The 27,181-nt window shown below is 43.0% G+C and overlaps 1 protein-coding gene across 1 annotated transcript in view; it reads right to left on the bottom strand.

Moving 5' to 3' along the window:
- cntnap5l (contactin associated protein family member 5 like) overlaps positions 1 to 26,771 on the bottom strand; it is a gene marked incomplete at both ends in the record, with an annotated part of 55,500 nt that extends 28,729 nt beyond the window's left edge. The window contains 4 exon segments of the mRNA XM_080835362.1: positions 9,195 to 9,386; positions 9,388 to 9,389; positions 24,242 to 24,352; positions 26,687 to 26,771. Of these exon segments, the coding sequence (XP_080691488.1) occupies positions 9,195 to 9,386; positions 9,388 to 9,389; positions 24,242 to 24,352; positions 26,687 to 26,771 (390 nt within the window).
- Between the last annotated feature and the right edge of the window lie 410 nt (positions 26,772 to 27,181).

Here is a 27,181-nt window from a genome sequence, read left to right as displayed (position 1 = left end):
GCATATCACAAACACATTTTTGTGTAGGGATAGGCGCGCTCTACGTCCAAAATAAAGGCGTTTTTGGGTGCGAGTAAAAGATTGTTTACTTACAGTAGAAAGAAACCGCACTCGCAAGCTTTTCTCATTGCCATTTCATTTAGACCAGTTTATTCACAGACGCGTTTTGTCACACTGACGATGTCTAAGGCCAAAACGCGTCTTTAAATAGATGGTCTAAATGAAATAGCTATGAGAAAAGCTTAAGAGAGCATTTTTTTCTACTCTAATATCACACACACATGCCTGGTGTCTTTATGTATTTATTTATACAATTCCAGATAGTGAAAACAGTCAACAGCAATGTCTTGCCAAGACTCTAGATATTGTTACAAAAAGCCAGAACAAATATATATTTTTTTTAATAAGACTTAAAACACTTTCAGATATTACACATAGGCTATTAACATATTCAGCAGCAAAACCTTCATGACATATTTCCCTTCATAATGACAAATACGTTTCTAAATGGCCAATTTAATTTATAATGGCTTGTTCTGTATGAATTGGGTTATCACATACAAACTAATTTAAACCAAAGCTAGACTAACTAGCTAGCGAAAGATAGGGTGGACAAAAGAATGCACACTTTATACTGTTACTGAGTTAACTGTAGGCTACATGACGGAGTAACAGCCAGAAAAAAGGGATTTTTGTGACAAAACGGTTAGTGGTATCAAAAATCTGATTTCTTAATGATACGTAATGACAATAAAAACTGCAATAACATTTTCTGTCAGTCCACTTTACTGTAGCCTACTAAAGACGTTAGTAATACGTTGGTTAGCTAAGCTAACAGTGGTAACTTCAAGGTTAGCTAGCGCAAGCAAGCTGTATAGCGAGCTAGCTACTGTATGCTACCGATTTTTGCAAGCTAGCAATAAATAAACTATTGAAATTACAACAGAACTGTCTATCACATGATATGACCACCCATCACATTTTCTTGATTCACGATTCAGCTGTACTGTAGATTCTTTTATCACTGCAAGCCTACAGTAGGCTTGTCTCAAGTTTGTTTTTAGCTTCTCAAATGCTTTCAAACTGGTTCTTTCCTTCACTGGAATGTAGCGTGAGACACCACGGAGCAAATAAGCGGACTCATGGACTCAACCATTTTACAGGGGAGGGGGAACTTAAAGATTTTAGAACAAGTTGCCAAAGAGATCAACAGCTTAAGTAGCAAAAATATATAATACCATTCAATAAATTAATAGTATATTATAGGAGACACTTCTGACAACCTGGGTGGCAAGTGGGGTGGCAAGCAAAAATTTTAGGGCGGCAGCTGCCACCCCTTGCCACCCCGGTGGCTTCGCCACTGCTCATCAGGCTTTCTCAGAATATTTGCTTCAATTGCATTTTCGATTCTGCCAGAATGAATACACGTATTGAGTACTCTGACCTATGACAGACACAGGAAGTCTTAACATGACACTGTCACTGTCTGTTACACTGTGTCTAGTGTGTTATGTGCATCATGACACTGTCACTCTCTATTACACTGCCAAGTCCAAGTCAAGCTTACTCAGGTCCCAATCAGCACTGCAACATGCACCTTACATCTGTATAACATTAGGCGTCTTACAATGAACTTAGGAGGAACCTTTTTTTGGTATTTCTTTAATTAACCGTTTTCAGTCGAACAACTATAAAACTCACAAAACTCTGCAATAATAGATACTGCGCTTTTCTGAGGTAACCTTGAGTTTTAAGTCAAGTCCAGATATTGAGTGCTACATAAGTGGATGATGGTGGCAAGTAAGTGCACATGTCGACTGATGTAAGGGAGAGAAATTGAGACGATAATAAAACATAGATTAGATATATTCTTAGAATTTTTATTCATATGGCACCATTGTGGCCAAAATGAGTATCCATTCTGTTTCCAAAGCTTGCAGGAGAATAGAGTAGGATAGTCTGGTTTAGCAGCCCGATTACTTGTAAAGGGACGTCATTATCTCACGCTGATCGATATCCCCCAGGAGCCAATGGGCGTTTTTCGGACCGTCTCGGCTAGGGAGAGGCGCTAATCATATGTAATGGATTGTGAAATGGCTTTTTAGTGAGACAGATACGAAAGCCGCCACTCTGAAAAGGGCATGAGAAATATCCATAAACATGTTTTTGATTTGATTGACCTTTTTAGCATCACATAATGGGCCCTGTCGCGCCGTGATGAATGTTTGCTGCAACTCCATCCCTGATCGTATCTCAAGGTAAAAACCCGGAGAGTCGATGGCATTGATTTTACGACGTGTGCTGATTTGGACACCCAAATCCTATTATGTAGCTTTACAAAAGGTGGGGTGTGTTCCGTAGGAGTGCGTGCTCAAGAGGAGCATCAGAATAATGTATTAGCCAGAACTGGAGGACCTGGAGGGCAAACAGTGGAGCGTTCATTTCTTTCAATTGACCTTTTGGAAATCGTGACCTGCTAACTTCACCCTGGTCTGAGAGCAGCTGGATAATAAGGAAAAGTTCGAACGGAGCGTGGCATGAGAAATGAGAATGTATCTCAGCAAACTTTGACTCTGAAGTTTCAGGTCAATAGCACTGCCCAGCTTTATCGACCCACAAGCTTTATATCACATTTAACGCTAACTTGTATTCTGGGGATTTTTTTTTTGAAAGAAGGAAATGCACTATTGCTTTATTTCATTTTGTTTCGTTTTTTTTTTAAATACTTTGCTGCAGGTTAATCTTTCCTTGTAACTTTCCCTAGAGTGCTTTTTCCAACATCTGCAGTATTACAGAGAGGAAAGAAATGCTGTTCTCTAAAATGAAATGTATTGATTGAATGTGTCTGTGTGTGTGTGTGTGTGTGTGTGTGTGTGTGTGTGTGTGAATGTGTGTGTGTGTGTGTGTGTGTGTGTGTGTGTGTGTGTGTGTGGGAGACATGGGGGTGGTTGTGCAGGTGGGACACACCTGGAGTACTGGGGCGAACTCAGGGCCAACTGTCTGTACTGCCAAGCTAAGTTAAATCGATCTCAAAGCTGTCATAGTAAGTCCAAAGCAAACGGGAGGCAATTGAAGTCAATACGGGACGTCACAGCAATCCAAACACAGCAGGGAGAATAGGGCAGGTAGATCAGGAGATTTCCCCACAGAGACCAGTCAGCAGCTCATCAACAAGTCCATAAAGCCAAGCTCCTTCTTAGAAAAACCTTCCTCTCTTTTGCCTATAGGGTTCAAGTTCAATGTCTTAAAATTCAGTGACCTGTCGTGTTTAGTAGTTATGTATTAATTAGATACAACTGTTAGATTAGATATGACCGTGTCCTCAGCAGTGCTTTTGAGATGTTTGTATGTGTTTACTGAAGTGCTCCAAGGTAAGCTTTTTCATCATTCATTTCATCTTCATCTCTCCTCCTGAATACATACCCAGCAAGCAAGCCTCCACCGGCCCCATGCAGGCAGGCTGTGGGCACTGTGGGCTAGGGCCAGCCCACACCAATCCTTCACAGGCCCGGTGTGGGCACTGTGGGCTAGGGCCAGCCCACACCAGTCCTACACAGGCCCGGTGTGGGCTTGCCCAAGCGGGGCCTGCAGCTTTGGGTTCACTGCGGGCTGTCACCGGATAGCCCAACAAAGTCTAAGCTGCCCAGAAAACCCATGCTGGGCCTGTGCGGGCTGCCACATATGGCCCCCCTTAGGGCTGGCACAAGGGCCCTTTAAGGGCTGCCCACACAGGGCCCTTTGAGGGCTGCCCGCACAGGGCCCTTTGAGGGATGCCCACGCAGGCCCTTTGAGGGCTGCCCACGCAGGCCCTTTGAGGGTTGCCCACTTTGAGGGCTGCCCACGCAGGCCCTTTGAGGGCTACCCACGCAGGCCCTTTGAGGGCTACCCACGCAGGCCCTTTGAGGGTTGCCCACTTTGAGGGCTACCCACGCAGGCCCTTTGAGGGCTGCCCACGCAGGCCCTTTGAGGGTTGCCCACTTTGAGGGCTACCCACGCAGGCCCTTTGAGGGTTGCCCACTTTGAGGGCTGCCCACGCAGGCCCTTTGAGGGCTACCCACGCAGGCCCTTTGAGGGCTGCCCACGCAGGCACTTTGAGGGTTGCCCACTTTGAGGGCTGCCCACGCAGGCCCTTTGCGGGCTACCCACGCAGGCCCTTTGAGGGCTACCCACCCAGGCCCTTTGAGGGCTACCCACGCAGGCCCTTTGAGGGCTGCCCACGCAGGGCCCTTTGAGGGCGGCCTAAACAGGGCCCTTTGAGGGCTGCCCACACAGGGCCCTTTGAGGGCTGCCCACGCAGGGCCAGCAATGAGGGGCCGGCACTTTGCCAATGAGCAAAAGCTCAGGGGCCCGGCATGGGCAGCCCTCAAAGGGCCCTTGTGCCAGCCCTAAGGGGGCCCGTATAGGGCCTGTGGAGGCTTGCTTGCTGGGTATACTTCATTATGGGGACAAAAACCTGAAAAAAACCTGTTTTGGTTCTGTTGGTTTACCCTAATGGATCTGACTGGAGTTTCAAGAAAGGCAACCTTTGGAGAGCAGCTGTGAATAGGAGAGAGGTTTTTCTTTTTTTGTGTGGGTTGTAGTGATAGTTGTTTAATGGTGTGCAATAACTCGCTGAACTGAAAGAGAGACTCTGATCTTGAATATTTCATTTGGCCTCATGTGTTTGGTTGCCGGTGCCGGTGCGTCGGTGGTATCGGCCGTGGCTGCAGCAGCAGCAGCAGTAGCGTGGAGAGGGCCATATAAATGCTGGTTTTGCTCCCCGCTTTTTTAAACCACATCCTACACATCCACATCACAGAGCTGAATTAAAATACCCTCATCTCATTACTTTTAATTCCCTCCCTCTCTCCATTTACTGTGTATGTCTATCTCTCTTGGCTCTTCTCCTTTTCTCTCTCTTTCCCTCTCGATCTTTCTCTCTATCTGAGGCTGAATTGCATCATGTTTGTGTTTGACGTATACAGGTTTTCATCTTTGCCAGGAAAGATGTATCCACAGCAGCTGGCCATTGGAAAGTTTCACCACTGCCTTCACAGATTATAGCTTTACCATCCTCTAAAACAAGCTGCAATTGCACAACCAACAAAGGTGCTTTCATCACAACATCCACTCTAATTCTCTAATATCACAATTGTACTCCTTCTCCTACAGCTTATCTCTCTTCCTTTAATTGGCCACACTAACAGGTTCCACATGTTAAAGAGAAAGTTATCTATATAAGATGGACATCTAGCAAGAGCAACAATTGTCCTATCATCAAGTGAATAAAGGAGCTTACTGTGTTTATCCTCATATGTGCTTTTATGTTATTGAACATTCATTCTTATTCTTCTCTCACTCTGACAGAACCATATAACCCCCCATCACCCCCCCCCCCCCCCCCCCCCCCCCCCACACACACACACACACACACACACCACCACCACCCCCTGCCTCTGCATTTTATTATCAAGTTCTTCAACGGTGGACAGAATTCTATTGATTCACTTTTGTGAAGGCACAGTAAAGTGTAGAGGGAACGACGGTGACAACATTGTATTATACATTGTGCATAGATTTCAGTTGTAGACGACTGCTGTTCTGTGTATCCATGGTGAAAAGTCGTTTTCTAGGAGGTGGAGGATGTAGAGATTAAATAAGCAGAACATGAACTTCATGAGGAAAGAACATGAGGAAAAGTACATTGAAGGTTTAGGGTTTTGATGATCATGATCATGTCCAATGCATGAAAATGTGACCAAACAGCTACGTATACGACCAACTTGATGGAACTGGAAATAGACAGTAACTGCTTATTTTGTATCTGCAACTCATTTTGGATGTTTACTCTGTCTGTCTCACTGAGACCTTAACAAATGACATGTGAACCCCCCCCCCCTCTTCCTGATAAATCCTTCGTACCCTGGCATTACCCCCCTCCCCCCATAGGTGAACCCCTCACCCCACTGTCTACCCCTTCCTCTCACCTAAAGGGTGTGGTCCTCTCCTGCCCTTTTGTATTTTACCTGACTGAATTGTATAAATGCCAACACATTCTGCTATCAAGTAGGCCTTTCTTTAAGCAGCAGCTGAGAGGGGATCTCCACGCCGAAATAAACTCCAGAAACCTGACTTGAACTCTCCGGTCCCTTCTTCAACTTTAGCGTGCTCATTTGAAATTCTGTCAAACTGGACTTGTTTTCAAGCCTTCATAATGAATTATTTATACCTGTTTTTCAAGGAGCTCCCTAAGTCAAGATTGTGGTCATAAACTATATTACATACAGGATACATACAGACAATGGCAGTTTGTCACAAATTCTATGAAAATAGCACCAGCATTTTACTGGGAAACCAGCTGAAGTCTGGTTTTGATTGGCCAATTGTGCCAACTATTGTGGTCAAGTCAACTTAGTCATTTTGGTATTTCAGCCTTCACTAAATTGAGAATTTCAACAGTGGTGTGTGTGACACTGTTGTCCATTCCCTTTTTTATGCAGGGTTAAGTGCTTAATAATACTTGCAGAAAGGCGTACTTTCAATAGAAACAATAAAAGCACACCAGGGGTGTTTTTTAAAGGTAACTATGTTATAAAGTTCATACACCTTTTGTTCTCTAACAACCACACTCCTGTTCTAGGTCATCGCATTCCTGATAAGTGATTTATAAAACAGAATAAAGCCCCCCCCCACACACACACACACACTCACACACACACACTCTCTGAGCTTTTCAGGTGTGCCTCTGGTGGGCCCAGTGGGTTGCTTGTGTCTGTTCGATGACAAAGGAAAGTAGAAGGCAGAGAGGGATGGCATTGGAGCACGCTGTTCCTCTTTAAAGTCACGCCGCCCTCAGACATGCCTCATTACCCACACAATACAGCAGCCGCACCAAGGGCACCCAGGAGCTGGTTTTTAATCAGAGGAGGACAAACACACTCGAACACGCACACACACACACGTACATAAACGCACGTACATTCAAGCACGCCCACTTTCACTTGTCTTATGTAGATGGTTGACTTTGTCAAACGAAATCCAAACATTCATTATTGTTTTGCACTTTGGTCTTTTGGTGCGTTCTCTGTCTCTCTCTCTCTCTCCCGCTCTCTCTCTCTCTCTCTCCCGCTCTCTCTCTTTCCCTCACACACACAGGCACAGGCTCATCCTTGCACAGAGTGCCTCTCAAGCGCTCACTGGTGTGACTATAATGCGCTGTGCAGGTGAAGCAGACGGAGAGTGGGAGTGAGTGAGAGGGAGGTGAGAGATGACTGACTGGGCTGTAATTGCCTGTCCTGCTAAAGCTGAAAATACTAGCGTACTAGCACTAGCATGCATGACAAAAAAGAAAGCCTAGGGGCTTTTAGGGAGCTGGGGTTGGTCGGGGTTGGCAAAGAGAGTGTGCATGACTTGGCTTGGGTCTATCATGTAGGTTGCCCACAGAGGTGAGAGGTGAGAAGACGGGGTAAGAAGGAAGCAGAAAAAGAGGGTGCGACAGAGCCGTAGAGGGAGAGAGAGAGAGAGAGAGAGAGAGAGAGAGAGAGAGAGAGAGAGAGAGAGAGAGGGAGGGTGACATTTCAATCACGAGTTTGTTCCTCTAATCTCTGATTGTGGGTCTGCTGTTTGTTCACTGAGATGTGTCCACAATCAAGGCCGAAACAGAGCCATGACTAATCTTTGTTTTCGGGGGCATTTACAAGTTTGCTCAGACAAAGCAAACCATAGCTGAGGAGTGTGGAATTATCAGCCGCTGTACAAAAGCAAAATGATTATCTATACTAATACAACACTGCTATCCCTTTAGTGCTGTGACTTAGATAGGTATGCTTATAGGTCTTTAAAGATTATTTCAATGGTACTACCTCTTAATTAAATACTTTTATCGGGCGGTCCCTTTCCCATACCCTGGTGACCCATGAAACAGATGGTGCTAGATTCACATAGTGAAGCTGTGCCAATTCACCAAACCTTGCATAGCAGCATGGCTAGCGCCTCTGAGAGAGACTTCCCTATGTTTGAAAACATGGGGTTTTGTAGACCTCAGGACGTACTGATCATGTAGTGGTTTATACATGCTTTCCTGAACAAACTGAATACAGGCAAGGGTAGTATTTACTGTGGGCTATCAATTCATCTACAAACTCAACCTTCACTGAGAAAGATTCCTTGCCAAAAGTGGTGGAGGCCAAGTCCTTCATAATTCTGCACACAGATCTATTAGCTGACAGGGGTACAAGCACGAACATTTTCTGATGAATCCATTTACGACTTGCTCGGGAGCAGAGCGAAGCGAAACGAAAGTCTTGGAAAACAATCTAATAAATGCACAGCCCTAAGCTTCTTCGGTCTCCAGTGGTCTCCAGAATACTCATCAAGGCTAAATACCTTCACATGATTAACTACTCGAAGTAAACAACCCTGTTGAAGGGCAAAATTCTTTATGGTCGTTAATTACCCCCCGTTTTTTTGAGCAAAATTTAATTAACAAGGAATTTGTCTCATCAACTCAACAGTGACAGTTAAATGTGTTATATTCAGACGATACTGACACTGCAGGAAATTAGCCGCATAGCTGTTCCAAGAGTTCACCTTATCTTATGGCAATCATCTTTCATTTGAGAGAAACATTTCTCTGTTAACAGGCTCTCAGTTCAGTTAATAGAGAAAAAGTGAGTGAAGCCATTAAATGTCTTTGTTATTCATGAGGACTCTGTAAGTGTTACTTTTTTTTTATGTACAAGGACACTTTTAACAAGATACTTTTTGATTGATTCGACAGGATTCTTTCTTTAATTCGTTTAAATCTCTGTAATTATTTCCTGATATCTATACTGATTGTGTCTGAAAATAGCCTCCTTCCGTTATTGTTTGAGTGAGAATTGGTTTGTAATGAGAATTGTCACTGCCTGAGACTCTGAATATTATGACTTGCAGCAGAGTTAAAGTTAATGGCACAAAGCCATAGCTCAGCAGGCTAACATTTGTTAATGGTGTAATTTAAGTTGGAGCCCTACTATTACGAACAATGTCGAAACTGAGATACACATTTAGGTAACTGGCACAGTACACATGCCCATACACACACAGCACCTCCAGCTGTGAGTAGGATGCATATTCCAAACCCAGGCAACCGTATACTGGTTAACATGCTTGTCTCTCAGCAGCACCCCTTCAAGGGACATATGAACAGAGATCCGAGTCAGTTGTGGACTCACCCATAGCACGTCACTGTGACGGTACTGCCTCCAGGCCCGGACTGAGTCGCTGTAGAGCAGCTGGTACTGGCTGACCCAGTCCTGGCTGCCCCAGCGGCCCTGTGTGGCCAGGGCTGTCACCTCCATGCGCTCCCGAAGGTCCAACTGCAGCCACGGGTGCTGATCCTCTCGGTCAGGTGACCAGCCACCCCCCACCTGAGGAAGGACCAGAGAGGGAAACGGTAATCAGAGCAGGAGGGACAAGAAAGAGAGGGAGAGAGAGAGAGAGAGAGAGAGAGAGAGAGAGAGAGAGAGAGGGAGAGAGAGAGCGAGAGAGAGAGAGAGAGAGAGAGAGAGAGAGAGAGAAAGAATAGAGTATACAGAGAAAGATTAGACAGCGAGAGGGCAAAATAGAGGGAGGTACAGACGAGATGATGGGAATGAGAGCGCACAGGGGAGGGGAGGGAGAGATGGAGAGAGAGATAAAGTGGAATGGGAGGAGGAGATCAAGATTGGTTGAGGGAGATAAAGATGAAGGAGAGATGAGGGTATCAAATGAGGTGAAAGGGAGAGGTGAGGGAGGGAGAGAAAGGGATGGGGTTGGAGGAAAGAGAGCACCATAAATATAGGAATAGCAGAGGGAAGGACGGAACATCTGGAAGGCAACCGTGCTGGGAGGATAAGGAAGGAAGGAGAGCAAGACAAGGAGAAGGGGATGTGAAGAGAGGTGTAAAAGTGTGTTGGGAATGAGAATAATTTCAGTGGGTTACAAAAAGGGATGAGGGACTGAGAGAGAGGGGGGACAAGAAGAAGGGAAAGGAAGGAGTGAAAGAGACTTCACGTGGCAGTCTTTGAGGTGGCTATTCTGGAAGATGAACTAACAGGAGGAATATAATGAGCAAACCACCAGCTGACAGAACAGACATCCAACTGTGCACACAATTTGGAGAAATAATTAAACATTTATTCGAAGCTACTTTGGCACACAGACATTAATCAAGGCTCCTTAACCATGTTTGCGGGTTTGTAAGAATAGTCAGGACTAACTACTGTTAATGAACTACTGTTCGTTCGATATATTTTACTTTTGTACTATAAAGGTTGTATTGTTGTGTTCATATTTGATATTCTTCTGCTCCAACATAGAGGTAAAGTATCTGGGGTTTCTGCTGATCACTGAAGCATGGGAGGAGGTTGCTTGAGTTAACTCTGTGTCTTCTGTGCTCTGCCATCCTTCGCCAGGAACATCCTCACCTCTGTGGCCTGTTCTCTGCTCAACTCCCAGGCTCGATGTGAATGTGTGCCATACATCTGCCGGTTTAATACCCCCGTGCCACTGCTGCCCTGGCACATTCTTCCACTATAACTCTATAAGACACAACCCAATCTCCCCCTGGGCTGCTGCTCACTCTACACTTTTCCTTCCCTCAAAAGAGAGAAAGAGAGAGAGAGGGGTGGGGGGGGGGGGGGGGGGAGAGGGGAAAAAAGCCTCCCTGTAAGGTAGAAGGCTTCAGCGACTGTACTGCTGCAGACCTGTCTCCTTCTGGCTTGTTTGTTTGCTTGGAATAAAGCCTGGAAAATATAAATAGCCACATTCGTCAAGCACTTTGGCAGGGGGGGAGCTAGCCATGGCCGTGGAGAATAGCTGCGCGCCGCTTTTCTGGCGCATTGAGTTAAGATTGCAAAGGCAAAAAGGAGGGTAGAGAAAATGGAAGGCTGAATTAAACTGGCAGAGGCAGGAGGAAATAAGTGAGAGGGAATGTTTTTTTATTTGATTATTTATTGTCAATTATTTGGGGGGGTGCCGTTGGAGTAGTGTCAGTAGCTCAGTCAAGAGTCACTGGAAGGTCACTGCCAGGTCACAGGACCACTGGGAGGTCAACGTGGCTGGATCATCTCAGGATGGACTCAGCACGTCGTCTGCAGTGTGAGTATTTTAGTAAACAGTCAGAAGTCCGGGTCAGGCAAGTGTATGGTAATGTGAACTCTGAGGTCTGTAAGCCTGAGGGTCCAGTGCTCCTCCTCTGAACACAGGGGAAAAGGGTTCTGTCCAAGGCTATGGCTAATTGATATGACTTCAGTGTAGTCCTGATTGTGCTGAGGCATCACTAACCATGTGTTTGGCTTGTCCCATGACAATGGAACAAGGTTGGCTTGCTCTTCACCACACGATATTCAGGAGTCTGACAGCAGCTTCAGCTGCATAGCCACGGCCACATTATAAGTGCATCACTTTGTGGCTCAAGACTATGGATTCAAAAATCGAAAGTGCTGACTTGTCTGCAACTCTTACATTAGAATTTGCATTACCAATGAGAGGGTTAAGTTTCTCACACAAAAAAATGTGTGCTTGGAAAATAAGTTGAGCGGGCACCAAAATTGTGTGGACCATTCTGCTCACACCATTTTCATCAAATACTGTCTCTAAAAACAAGTTGATTACCTAACGTTTAGCAAAAAAAATGTTAAGAGGACAATAAGTGTAAATAAGCATATGTATTGTTGAATAAACATAGTCCACAAAGTGTGTGTGGCTATTAAATATCTTCATGAATTGGAATTGGAATAAACATCCCCATTTTAGTGTTTTTAAAGAGAGAAAGACAGGGATTGATAATCAGCTGCTACAAAACAGGCGCTCCTGGCTGACCAGAGCAACAGACCAGCTGCTTTCAAAACACTCCTGAAGCCAAAACGACATGGCAAGTGTAGCAGTTTAACTTTTCTGGCACTGAATGCTCTTAACAGTTAGTGAGTAAAAATGAAAGTTGAAAATGTAGCATTTTCATTTTGATCACCTCAAGGATAAAACAATCCATATGACTGTGCCTTCCAGGGGAACGTCAGTCTTTTGGCAAGAGCCACGGGTAATCCTTGAGGAAGTGTCTCCACATTTTGTGGAACTTGGCATGGGAATTTGGGCTGTACCACATATCAGAGGGCACCCTGTGGTCAAAAAAGGGATGAAAGGGAATTGTGACTGCAGCGTGGCAGGGTTGAGAGTGCTTCCCTGAATTTCCCCGCTGCTGGGTCATGTTTTCTTCTGGAGTTCATGCAGCGTCTGTGTGTGCATTTGTGTTTTCGCACGCCTCTGTAGATCTGCGGTATGGTAGTAAGGGGGCAGGGTGTGTGGCATGAGTTGAATCCCGCGCTGGGGAGTTCTTAACATCTGATATTACATCACCTCTGCCTCATTGGCATACTGTCCCTGTCTTGCCGTTAAATGTATGTATTTCGTATGTTCACAATATTGTAATTAGCATCTTGTATTGAGTGAATATTATTCACAAGTTATTTTCAACTCATTGTCCTGACCTGATGTTGTCGCTAGGAACTTGAGCTGAGCTGTTGCTTGACTGTCATCTGTTGCGTATGATCTTTTAAGGAGTTTGAAGTCGTATATTTTGATATATCTTTGCTGAAAGTGATCCAAAAACAGCAGGGTACATTTCTGTATATATTTAATTATCTTCTTCCTGTCATTTTTTTGTATTTTTGAATATTTAGTTGCCATGGATTTTACTGGTAAAGGTCACAGGTACTTCAGTCTTGGGAGGGGTAGGTGCCTTCTCACATTTACTACAGGTAGCTCTGGGTTAGCTAGCAGTGGCTTAGTTACTGTATAAAGGCTAGGCTTGAGTTTTTTCGACTTCTGTGTCGCATGATTTGCCACCATTTGAGTACACTGAGCTTAAAATCCTTGTCAAATGTACAAATGAGCAGGTTAAAGAGATTCGTATAAACATCTCTTAGTCATTAGTGCGAGCCTTTTAAATACTGTCCAGGTTGACCAGCTCTCTCTGCTGACCATTCCCTGCGAGGTAGTACTTGTATTGATATGTACTGTTATTGATTGAATCTGGCTTAAGACCTGACAGGAAAGAGAAACTTTATTTAGTGGTGGTAGCATGGTTGAGTACTCTCCTTGTGAGTTGAAGGGATTAAGGAGGGGGTATCTGGAGAAGAGTTGCTACAATGGGAGAGAACCTGTAGATGAGCTGGTTAGAAGACTGATGGCTCCACAACAATGTCCTTATCTCCCTCTGGAACAAAATACTGTTTTCTGATTGGCTAATGGGGTGTACAATCAGTTCGTATAGATGGACACCTTGGACGTAGTCCCAGTAGAAAAGTTAAATCGCCGTTCCATATCAATGCTCTTGAATGGTTACCATTGACAACCAACGTAACGTTTTTTTTTTTGAAAAACAGCCTGTTCCAGTCACTACTTTCTCTAACGGGAGCACTAGGCTTCAAATCAAGAACTCATCCGGTTATTATGCATATTAAGTTTCCTAAAGATAAAGGAAATTCTAAATACTGCGCGTCGTGGTGTTCTTTGCCCCGCAGCGTCCATTATCTTTGTAGAACTGTACAGCTCGTCGGCCGTTATCCCTTACATATTGTGCTGCCCGTTTCTGCTGTAATGGGCACTACACAGAAATCGCCTCAGTGAAACTAAAGAGCCTCAATTCGGAGGAGGGCAGTGGCAGGCTGCTGCGTTTACCTTCCATTTTGAAGGATGATGTAGAGTCTGTCTATTTGAATTAGTGTGAGGAGTTGCCAAAATCAAGTAAGGTAGTCATGCAGAGCTCCATCAGAGCTGCTCAGAGTGACAGTGTGTTTTACATTTATGTGTTGGTGAATGGCAAGGTTGCATTAAAGGTGATGTTGGATACTGGGTCGATGCATTAAAGGTGATGTTGGATACTGGGTCGATGCATTTAAGGTGATGTTGGATACTGGGTCGATGCAGACACTGTGCCGTGTCTAAGGAAAGCAGGTGTGTTGCCAGGTGAGTGTCCGGCCCCTATTGACATTGTCCTGAATGGCGGTGAAGGTAAGCAGAGTAGTCCTCTTAGTGTTTCGAAGTCCCTAAGTTGATTGTTGAGGGGCAGGTGTATCCATTTGACAGTTAAAATCCAAGGATTGGTGTCTGGCGTGTTGTGGGTCAGCCTGATGTTGCAAGTCAGGAGGACAGCAATCAGTTTTGACATGTTTTTGTTCAACCTGGATAAATGGAAAGGTGAGTCCATCCCAGATAAGGTGGGCATGCTGAGGCCGAAGTGTGCAGACAGCCTATGATTGAACCTCCTGTGTGGGGTAGGTTACCGCCATATATAACATCCTGTGTGGGGTAGGTTACCGCCATTTATAACATCCTGTGTGGGGTAGGTTACCGCCATTAATAACATCCTGTGTGGGGTAGGTTACCGCCATATATAACATCCTGTGTGGGGTAGGTTACCGCCATATATAACATCCTGTGTGGGGTAGTTTACCGCCATATATAACATCCTGTGTGGGGTAGATTACCGCCATATATAACATCCTGTGTGGGGTGAGTTACCGCCAAAGACTTGTATCCCTCTTGGCAGCACGATTGTGGTGGAGCCCGTCATCTCTTGCTGTGTTAACAGACAGATGCTATTTAGGCGGGTTATCTTTATGAGGAGATGGGAGATACAGGCCAATGAGGACCACGCTCAGCCTGTTGTTTTCACAAGTAAGTCTTTGAATCGTGCTTAGTCATAATATCCTGCTCATGGGCTTGAGTTCTCCACTATGAAGTGGGCTATTTGTGATCAGTTTAGTCACTGGTTATGGGGTCACGGGTTCACTGTGTGGACAGACAACAATCTGCTTAAGTATGTCTTGATAAAGCCAAAGCTTGATGCTTGCATGCGGCTCTGGGTGGCTAAGTTTGCTCTCTTTTGACTTTGACATTACAAGTCCCAAAAATGTGGTGATGGATGCCCCAAATATAGAGCCTCTTGATGCCCCGAATTATGCACTGACAACTAGAAAGAGACAGAAAGCTTGCAGGTGGATTCAGTTCAAGACATGTTTTACTGAAGCAAGGGGACAAAGAAGAGGTTCATGATGGGGCAGGTCATCAGGGTCAGCAGCGTGGGATGCTCTTTAAAAAGACGTCAGACATTATGTGCACAGGTGCAAGAGGTGTGTTGTTAGCAAGGCTCCAGAACCTGAGGCTAGGGGCCCTCTCGTTTCTGTTTCTACCTCAGCTCCTTTAGAACTAGTCTGTGTTGATTTCTGGTCAGCAAAAGATGCTTAAAACAAGTCTGTTGATCTTAGTATTGACTGACCAGTTTACTAAACGGGTGTGTGCATATCCTTGCCCTAATTCAGTCCGAAAAGGCCGTAGCTCCTTTTTTCTTTAGAGTCATTTATTTTGTGGTTGCCCCGCATGTATACATTCTGATCAAGTAGAAATCGCAGAGCTGCTCCTGTTACCTGAGGTTGAGAAATCTTACACCACGCCGTATCACCCCATGGCGAATGCTCAAGCAGGGAAAATAAATCACACTCTAGGGAACATGATTAAGGTCTTCCACCCAGGTCAAAGGCCAAGTGCTCTCTGATGCTTAACAGTCTAACCTTTTCATGCAATTGCACTTGTACATGAGACCACATGTTTTCCTCCTTTCTGTTAAATGTATGGCCACACTCCAAGGTTGCCTGATTTAATGTTTGAAAGTGTTCTGCTGGATTGGGGCAAAGTAGACACATATGTTTGAAGATGTCTTTGGAGAGACCTACGAGAGGCCATGGCCCTGGGCCAGTCTAATGCTGAGAAACAGCAGCTTAGGCAGACAGACCCATATAAATGCAGGACAGCAAAATGACAACCTGGTAAATGGAAACTAACGGATTTTCCAAGTTGAGCCCTATTTTTTAGATCTTTTTGGGTTCAAATGAAGTACTGAGTTAGAATGCTAATACATGCAACTGCAAATCGGCTATACAATGGAATCCTATGAATCGAGCCAGCATGTCAAATTAAGCCGCTTGTGTTTGCCACCGACAGACTCGTACATTTTATTATAATGGTACAAATAATAATGACAATATCAAAATGATCCCTACAGAGATACACCTGTGTCCGTTGACCTCATTAACTGTGAAGAAACTGTAGAAAATTACTGTTTACACAGCTAGTATTTAACCTATGTCTTTTTCCGGTCTCTAGGGTAGCACCCCACCCAGTGCCTATAGTAATCAAAGGGAGGGGCTCACCTTTGAGTGCCCAATCCAGCACCACACGGTAGGCCAATAGACTACAGGCACTGAGTAACCCCTCGCCTCCTTAGTACATCACTGGAGAGCTTCCTCTTGCTGATGGATTATCAATTCTGATTTGTGTTTCGCTCGCCTGCACTCCTTTTGAGGGTATTCTATATTTTCCTGCTTTTGTTTTGTCTCTGTCTTGTGGACAGCCTTGTTTACGCTCTTACAATGTTGTATTTGAATCTTTATTGTTGTATTTTGCCGTACTTTTGTTATTCTTTTTTTTTTTGCTGTTATTTTTGTTCTTCACTTCTTTCACTTCCCCGCTGTTGGGTCATATTTTCTCCTTCAGTTTGTGCAGTGTCTGTATGTGTATTTTTTTCATCAGACATCATTTTGTATACAGAGACATGCACAAATTTCTCAAAATATCTTTACCTATACTTGATGACCAAAGATTTTGTTAGAGAAACCTGTTAGCTGTTACCTGTTGGAGAGAGCAGCATAATCTCTTCAAAAAGATAAGTCATAAGATAAAAAAATAAAAAGATAAAACGTAACACATTTCATAAAGACCAGAAGACAGCCATCACGCTTCTATCTAAAAGTGGAAAAAGTCCTCTGGAATTCTCAAGTTATAGAGCCATTTAATTCATTTGCGGAGAAAACGCCAGAGTGTTAGCTAGATGGGTTGATGAGGTAATTGTAAAACTAATCCATTTTGATCAAACTGACTTCATGAAGGGTAGGCTTGCTGTTGACAGTGTTCTTACACTCCTTCACATTGTTGACATAGCACAAAATGTTCCAGTTTATCGTGCAGTACTCTCCTTAGAATCTGAAAAGGCCTTCGACAGGTTAGAATGGCCATTTTTACGGGAGGTACTTAAGGAGTTTGGATTCGGACCAAAATGTATTTTTTTGTGGTACAGACCCTCTTTAACTCTCCATCAGCATCTGTAGTAACAGGCACTCATCAGTCCTCACCCTTTACTTTACAGAGGGGGACGAGACAAGGTTGTCCCCTCTTCCCACTCTTATTTGCACTCTCCCTAGAACCTCCCACACAAGCTGGTAGAGAACATAAGTATACTTCCCCCATCACTACACATGATGAGTGGAGACACTTTATCTCTCTCTACACAGATTATATCCTCCTACATCTCTCCAATGTTGAGAACTCAATTTCTTCTCTGTTGTCTTTATTTAATAACTTTAAAGATTTAGCTGGCTATAAAATAAATTGATCTAAATCTGCATTGCTACCTATTAACTCAGCGACTCAAAAGATTAAACTCCCCCCATGTATCCCCACCGATAATGCCAAGATGTATCTTGGCATTACTATATGCAGCGCTCTGTCCATTGTTCATAATAACTACACAGAAGATCAAAGGTGATATGCAATGATGGAGCATTCTGCTGGTGTCTGCAAGGTAGGATTTCCATAATTAAGATGAACATTTTGCTCCAGTTAAACCATTTGTTTTCTATGCTCCCATGCCAGAAATTTCTGTGGAATGGTAAACGGGCAAGAATTTAATAAAACCACTTTACAGCGCCCTTAACATTTATCATTTGGCCTTTCTGGGCATTACGTACCTTTACGTAGAATTCAAAGAGATCGTGGAGAGTTAAAAAGGCTGCATTAGCAGCACCCTACAGATTGCAAGATCTTTTGTATATTATATGTTTTTATATTTTTTGTAAGCAGAAAAGGCAAAACCCAAATACCAGACTCGGAAGCATAGTATACACCCTTTTACCTTGGAATAAAGTAGAGAAACATCTGCGGAACACACCTAGATATCATCAACTATCACCACAACAGAACACACTTGGATATCATAAACTATCACCACTATGGAACACACTTGGATATCTTACTATCACCACTATGGAACACACTTGGATATCTTAAACTATCACCACTATGGAACACACTTGGATATCTTAAACTATCACCACTATGGAACACACTTGGACATCATAAACTATCACCACAACAGAACACACCTAGATATCATCAACTATCACCACAACAGAACACACTTGGATATCATAAACCATCACCACTATGGAACACACTTGGATATCTTAAACTATCACCACTATGGAACACACTTGGATATCTTACTATCACCACTATGGAACACACTTGGATATCTTAAACTATCACCACTATGGAACACACTTGGATATCTTACTATCACCACTATGGAACACACTTGGATATCTTAAACTATCACCACTATGGAACACACTTGGACATCATAAACTATCACCACAACAGAACACACTTGGACATCATAAACTATCACCACAACAAAACACACACCTAGATATCATAAACTATCACCACTACGGAACACACTTGGATATCATAAACTATCACCACTATGGAACATGTCGTGTCTTATTCTAAGAGTTCTCAAGAAACTTCTCAAGGCAAATAGGTATGAATATACTGAACAGTTTAATTCAGAGGAGAAAACTACTGCTGAGCTGGTCCATGGAGCATCTCAAAGACTCTAAGCATATTGCAAGAGCAATCCAGTAGAAAACCTAACCAACAAGTCCCCGTGCCCACTTTTATATTGATCAAATCACCCTTTGCTCTGGTTTCATTTGCGTCTTATTTGCGTCATTGGACTCGACCGCACCTAGAGATGGAAAACAACAGGTACCTTACTTGCGTCATTGGACCTGACCGCACCGAGATGGAGAACAATCGGTCCAACTATCTTAACAATGTTGCCTATCAACCAGTTTGCTTTGTCTCTGTCAACAGAATGAACCACCTTGAGATACATGGTGTACAGCTTCCTGTGATACCAGGTATCTCGGGGGCTTTCAGACACAGTTCTTCACATTGTCTGCCTTGTGGCTTTTGCAGAGGTGTCTGTCACCTTGCCCTGACCCCCCTTTGTCCCTGAAGCATCTAGGTAGTCTATGCAGAGGAGGCATGTTTGCCACGTGATTTATCATAAAAGGTGTCTTTGCAATTGGGGTTATAATAACAGGCCTGTCTGCCTCACGATTTCTCAGAAATGCTATCTGCTCACTTGGGTTTATAAGAAAAGGCCTGTCTGCCATAGGATGTCTCTGAAAAGGGGCCTTTTCTGCCTCTGGCAGCCTCTTCATAAGTTATAAAGAGCTATCTCTATTTGTTGAGATGTCCATGTTCCAGTACCAGCCATACACATTATTCAACAGTACAGTAATAAAGAAGATAAAAATACGACAAACACACTTAGATATAATTAACTATCACCACTATGGAACACGCTTAGATATAATTAACTATCACCACTATGGAACACGCTTAGATATAATTAACTATCACCACTATGGAACACGCTTAGATATAATTAACTATCACCACTATGGAACACCTCTAAATATCATAAACTGTCACCACCACTAGGGTGCATCATTTGCCCCAATGTTGGAAATTGAACTTGTACCCAAATTAAAAATGTGACAATACTAATGAAAAGAAAATCTGTGGAATATTTGCTGGATTGAATAATGTCTAAGGGGTCCACCAAGCCTCTAAAGTTGTTACCTATATGGACATAGGGAAAAATCAGTTATTCTCAAGTAACTTAAAAAATAATGCATTTAGCCCTATGGTGTCAATGAAAGTTGAATATAAATGTGGCTATTACGCATCTTTTGATACCAGTTTTATATCACTAGCTTCATCGGTTTTTGTGATATTGCATTTTTGTCTACATTTTCTGCATTTTGTCATCGCAATATCCATAAAAACCAGAGGTGAAGGTAGTCTCGGTGTCATAAAAATAGAACAGAACAGTTTGCTTGTCTGTCAGGTCGCCAGGTGTTCAAGTGTTCTCAAAGGATTTAAGTTTATACAACAACAGTCAACAGGTCAGGTCAGACTCAGGTCAGACCGGGTCAGGTCGCCAGGTGTTCAAGTGTTCTACAACAACAGTCAACAGACTTGAGTTTCATTAACTGGCTTTCACTGGTTGCAGTCTTTTCAGCTTGAAGTATCTTTACGTCTTACATCTTGTCACACAATTATCTTACATAGTCCAGATATTGTATCCTGTGGTACTGGTCAGTACTTTGTCACTATGGCAGATAAGCCATTGCAAAAGGATATTAGCAAAGGCCAAAATGCAAATTCAGCAAAAACAAGGAAGTCAAAGTTTATATATGGACTGGGGGCTGCAATAAACAATGATGATGCCATTATAACAGGATCCAGGCTTCCTAACAGCAATCAAGTCCTCAGATGTATGATGTGGCACATCCAAGAGGGAACATTTAATCTGCGTTCCAAATGGGAAGCAGCTAAACTGGTGTTGGCACAACTTGTAGCCTTCTACCAAAAAGCCAACATCCCAATAATATCCCAGAAAAAGGCCCTGCAGAGGATAATAGCCTTGTCAGATGAGAATGCCAAGATGAGAGCCATTCCAAAGAACCGGAGGGAGCTGCCAGCCTCACAGAAGAAGCTACAGAAGATGCAGGTCAAACTTCAACAGACATTTGCCATCTGGCCTTGTAATGTTGAACAGCTCATGAAGAACCAGGAAGATCTGGCCTTTCTCCACTCCATGGAGACAGATCAGAAAGCAACATTTGGTGCTCTGGACAAGCCGACTGCTGCAAAGGAGAAGAGGAAGGAGACCAGGTTGTCAGCAGAGAATGAGAGAAAACGCAAGTATGAAGAACAGGCATCCACATCTCAGGGAGTCATCAGCACCACCACAGGTGGTGAGTGTTCCGATGATGATGAAACTTTCCATCAGCTTTCCAAACAGCGACCACACAAGCGAGTCAAGAAGACTGGCACCTCAGTTTTCATCCCTTGTGACATCCTGAAACGTCACAAGCTGGTGTCATTGTCCACGAGGATGAAGCTGACTCCATCCCAGCAAGCTGCTTTCACTCAGTGTGTCATTGAGGAAGCTGGAGGTAACCCAGAAGCTGTTGCACTATCATATGCAACAGCTGATAGATCCCGAAGAAAGATGGCAAAGCAAATATCAACATCCAACAAGGACAACTGGGAACCTCCTAAGATGCTTACTGTCCATTGGGACTCAAAGTTAACACCATCTGTGATGACACCAAACAAGTCTGAAGAGAGGTTAGCAGTATCTGTAGGGAACACCCATGACAGCAAACTACTGGGCGTGCCCTTTTACACACCTGGCAGTGGTCGAGGCTGTGGAATCATCATCAGTGAGCTGACATGCAACCTGCTGGAAGAATGGAAGTGTGCAGACAGAGTGGTCAACATGGCCTTTGATACCACAGCATCCAACACAGGCCATTTATTTGCAGCCTGCATCAGCATCCAGCAGAAGGTGGGTCGCGCTCTCTTGTGGTCAGCCTGCAGGCATCATGTTGGTGAAGTTGTGCTAGACCATGTATTCACAGACCTCAAGATTGAAGTATCTAAATCCCCAGAGGTGGCTCTCTTTTCAAGGTTTAAGAATAATTTCTCTCTCTTACGTGAGAGACAACCACAGGACTTGTGCAGATTAGATGTGACATCTTATTCTGTGGCAGCCCGGAAGGTGATTCACAATCTACAGAATGATGTGGTTCAAGTTGCCCAAGCAAGTCTTCAGCAAAAGCGTGATGACTACCTGGAATTCGTAGAGCTGTGCCTAGTATTCCTAGATGCATATCCAGAGGAGAGACCATTCTCTTTCAAGCAACCAGGTGCCATGCACCGGGCTCGCTGGATGGCCAAGGTGTTATATTCAATCAAGATCTCTCTGCTCCAGTATGAAATTGCTCAGCTCCCAACTGGCAAGATCACCTCCAGACATCAGTCTGACAAAGTTAGAGACTTTGTCACTTTTGTGACACTTCTCTATTCATCTTGGTGGCTGCAGTGTTCCGTGGCCATTGATGCACCATGGAACGACCTGCAGTTCTTCAAGAACTTACTTGAATATTCACATGTGTCAGCTGTGATCTCAAAGAGTGCAGTGAAGGCCTTCGGGAGACACCTGTGGTACCTCACAGCTGAGATGGTACCACTAGCCCTCTTCAGCAACAAGGTACCTGCAGAGCACAAGAGATCCCTAGCCAATAGCTTGCTGGCTGTCAAGCCATCTGGCTCCTGCACACACCCAACTGATAGAAATGGCTCCGGTTTCGGTAAACCAAAGTTTCCAGGAAATATCACACAAAAAACAACTCTGGCAGACCTAGTGGGACCTGATGCATGGTATCTCTTCCATATTCTGCAGCTGGACCCTACTTTCCTCACCACTCATGTCTCAACCTGGCCTGCTCACCCAGCCTACAAGGAAGCCTTGATTAACTTGGAAGCCATGAATGTTGTCAATGACAGTGCAGAGCGTAATGTAAAACTCAGCACAGACTTCATCACCTCTGCAAGAGGAGAAGAACATTACCAGAATGTTCTGCAGGTGGTGGAAGCAGACAGAAAGGAAACACCAAATCTGAGAAAGAGAAAGGGGAATAAAAGGTGATGTTCTTTAAAATTGATTTATGTATCATAATTTTCATTCATGTATTTAAGATAGGACCTACTATTTGTTTCTTTTCCTGCAAAAAGTTATTTTGATTAGTTTCTATTTCATAAATGTTTATTGTTTAGTGTTCACTGTTTAGGATTGTTTGCTTTTCTGTTGGTACAGAAGTTATAGTAATATAGTAAGGATTTCTGAATTATCATAATAAATTATGCATTCTCAACCCCTTGTAAAGTTCTGACTGCCATAGTGTACTTAGCTATTAAGTATTCTCTATGTTCTCATTCATGTTTGTATTGAAACCTATTCAAGAGTTTCCTTAGTGGAAATTTCTGGCAAGGGCAATTTTTAATGCGTTTTGAAAGAAATATGTACTTGATATTGTCATATCTCGGAAAGTTATGACGATAGAGACATAAAACTGGCACCAAAAGATGCGCAATGTCCATATTTATATTCAACTTTTATTAACATTATAGGGCTAAATCCATTATTTGTGGCGTTATTTCAGAAAAACTGATAATTTCAGCCTAGCTTTATGGGCGTTGTTAGTAGGAAACTTCAGACCCTCGGTGGACCCCTTAGATATTCATGGAATTTGATAACATTTCTCATGGAAGTTTATTTTAGTAAGTGTAAAAAAATTAGTCTAGGTACAGATTGATTTTCAAAAGATTTGAAAAAAGTGGGGCAAATGATGCACCCTAACCACCACGGAACAATCAACATATTTGAACTGCAGGTGAACCCTTCAAATGTACTCCTTGGGCACCTAAGAGCATTAATACTTTAAAGATTATATATGTTGACTGTGGCCTTCATTCATTTTTCATTCAACATTCAAACTCTCTGATAAGTGCAAAGTGTAAAACATTACATGTTGAAAAGATTTGGGGCAGGCAGTTAAGTAAAGGTGTCTTTCATCTAGACTGGCAAATAATTTGCTTAAATGTTTGGTGTTTGGTTAAACACGTCTCAAAATGTAAACCACCAGTTGATACATTTTAAAATAATTCATAGATTTTATGCCACTCCCTGCAAACTTAACAGAATGGGATTTATTTCAAGCCTTTTTCGTTCTTTGTGTTCAAATTTCCCTATGGGAACAGTACTTCGTATTGGGTATGTGCTACGGTTAATACTTTATGGATTCATGATTGTAATACTATGGGGGAGATACTAGACAGAACAGAACACAGAACCCTTTGTGTTTGTTGAATGATGAAACTGCATTTAAATTTACACTGATAAATAAAAGAATAATTGTTTACGGCTTTACTGCAGACAACAAAACAATCTTGGAGCTCTGGGTTAATGAGGACATTTATATAATAAGTAATTATGTAATTATATAATTACTTATTAATATAAAAAATATAATTTGTAATTATGTAATTTTCCTTTTCTGTCTTGTCTTGTAGTATTTAAGTGTTTTCCTTGGTGTTGTCATTCATTTTACGGTGATGATGACGTTGATGATGTTCTGTTTGTTTGTCTTCAAAAAACCTTAGTTAATCACACAAAAAAGAAGTAGCTCATATAACTTACTGTCTCTGTTTTTTAGCTTTGCAAACTGTGGTAAATGGTTGCTGGAGAATCTTGAGGAACTGTCAAAAGAGCCTGGTGGTAAGGAGGTCACCAAAGGGTCTTCACAGTAATCTGGAAAAGAGAAGGAGCAAGAAACAGCATGGGTCAAGACTTTAATGTTCATAAACATTTTTGACAGAAAATGATGGTACACTATACAATGGATATATGAATCATGTGTATGTATGAAGAAGATGCCATATGTTAACATATTTACTTTATTTTAGACTCCCAGTATAATTACAAATATGTTTATGTGCAGTGTCGCGATTCAAAGAACACCAGCCATTTTTATATAAGCTATGAATATCAGCCAGAGTTGGAAAAGACCTGGCTTTATAGGCTTGGACTGTTTTTATGTGAAATTTGGACAAATGTTGTCCATTTCCATATCAATTGTGGGGCACAATAGGCTATGTGGAACTCATTATCTAAAATCATACACATACATTTGATTGAAATATGATAATCACTCACAAAACTACAAACAATATTCATGGGTTGTTAGGGCTCAGATACACATACGCGTCTTTTTTCAGGCAGAAACGCTTCAGTAACGCCTTGGCAAAGTGCGGCGGCCAAAACAGAAGCGGTGCGCTTCCCTGCCTTGCGCTGGAAAGTTGAGAATAGTTCAACTTTTAAGCGCACCTAAAAAACGCTTCAAAGACGCAACGCGTGGTGGAGAAGGGGCGCACGCTTTAAACGCGCCATACCATAGGAATCAATGCATTTGCTCGCGTCCCGTTTTTACAAAAACGCATATGTGTATCTGAGCCCTTAGGAAGCATTCTTTTTTTTATACAGGATTGAAGCTCTTGTAGGATTGTAGGATTGTTTTTGAGAAACAAAACCTACACTCACAAATCCACCAATCCTAGATAAGCAGGCTGGATATATGATTATATTAAATAGATATCATTTGAACTGTACAACTGAAAGTAAACAGGTTGAACTTGTTTCTGGTATCCCACCTCTATCCAAAGACACTGACATTTTTGTCTTTTCTTTCTTGCATTCCTGACCTTGAACACCGGCCTCTAGCTTCTTCAATTTCTTCATTTTCCTGGACAGTACTCTCTCTTATGTCCACCTTAGTAGTTTTCTCGAACCACCGGTCCAAAGGCACAAAATGGAATTTACTCCAGCTTTTGCTGCTAAGGTGGTTGGCTTCACAGAAGCCTGGATTACTACAGAGAATGCAACTACACCAGCTGTACCTTCTACCAATTTCATTTTCTCTCATATTTCTCTCTCATCAGGGTGGGAAAACAATAGAGGGTTTCTGGAATAGAATCAAGGTAACCACTCTATGTGATTGTCAACCAGATCAGCTGGGGAACTTTGTCAAACTAGACATGTTGAGGTGCTTTTCAACTGCAGAAAGTCTGGTCACTTCCCAGATGGTCATAACGTTTACAGTAAAGGCCCCCACAAACGGCCCTTTCAGACTTGCAAGTCGGTGCAAGAACTAAAGACCTACAAGTGACACAGCCTAATATGTTGCTCTTCGCTCTGGACCTCAATTCCGAGCTCAGCAAAATAAATTAAACCAGAGATTTTCTTGATAACGTTAGGATTACCTCAAGGTCAAGTTGACAGTTTACTTCATAAATGAATATACCAGCACCACTATGATTAATTAAACCCTATATTTCAGCTGACTTTTTGCTTGTATTCATTCAATGAATATAACCTCAACAAACTGTGTAAGCTATAGCTTATTGTGCTGCATAACCAATGGCAAATCTTGCTGGTTTTAAAACGGGCACTTCTTGTTGTCCTCCACTCACATCACGTTTAACCAATAAGCATCAGCCTTCACTGCAAGCAAAACCCAGCTGTTTTAGGGCTACACAGAAGGACCTACCCTGGAGTAAGTACTTATTTCGCCCATAAAAGAGGTCCTACAGTGGCGGTTCCCTAAAACAGTTCCTGCAGTGGAAGAGTGCCTTTGGTGTCTTACTTGAATACCTTTGGTGTCAAACTTGAGAGACTTTTAATACTTCTGGGCAACATAAACATGTTGGGGAAACATGTAACCTACTGTACATCCCAAATATACTTCTGCTAACGTTCCAGCACTATTAACGTCCTTCATCATTATACAGGTCTGTGCTCTGACAGCTGGCATCTGGCTGGACTACATCGCAGTGTTCAACTCCATCTGTTAGTCCATGACTACATCTTAGTGTATGTCTCCATCTCAGGTCATCCCATCGCACTAATCATATTACTTCATTCAGTTCACTGTTTCCTACCCTGTGCACTTCCGTGGTCACTGACACCCACTCATTTCATTCCTTGGTCTCCACTTCTTGACCCCTGCAGTCACTTCCTCCTCACTACAAGCTTGCAGCATGTACCCTCCGCTCCATAGTCACCTCTTGACCTGGTGACCCACTGTACCTGGTCCTCCACACCTGATTGTGTCCCTCTGCTCATTCACCCCTTTGGTGGATGGAGATGTCTTCAAGCTTTTTCTCCCAGCCATACTAGAACCTGCCCTCTGAACCCTATCCTCTCTAAATGTACTCCAAGTCTTTACTCACACTCACCACTGCAGTCACACACACACCATCAATGCTTGTCACACATCAGGTATGTTCTCATCACATTTAGGAAGGCTGAAGTTGAACCACTGCACAACCAATACCAATGTTTAACCCATCTCTTGTGGTTAAATACAAGCCTGTCTTTCTCCTTTACATTGTATGTGCTATTTTAACCATGCCCCAGTGTTAGTCTCATCTTCTTTATCCTATTCGTTACATTTACTTAAGTTGACTCATACCTGTCACTCCACCGTGGTGCATTAAGGTCTGATACTTGATCCTCTAATGTGAACCACTTTCCTGGATCCAGACATCTCCTTAAATATTTGTTTGTATCATTACTTTGCAT

The sequence above is a fragment of the Sprattus sprattus genome (assembly GCF_963457725.1).
Source record: "Sprattus sprattus genome assembly, chromosome: 3".
Lineage (NCBI taxonomy): Eukaryota > Metazoa > Chordata > Actinopteri > Clupeiformes > Clupeidae > Sprattus > Sprattus sprattus.
The sequence above is the reverse complement of the archived record's forward strand: the minus strand, read 5'-3'. Positions and strand labels throughout refer to the sequence as shown.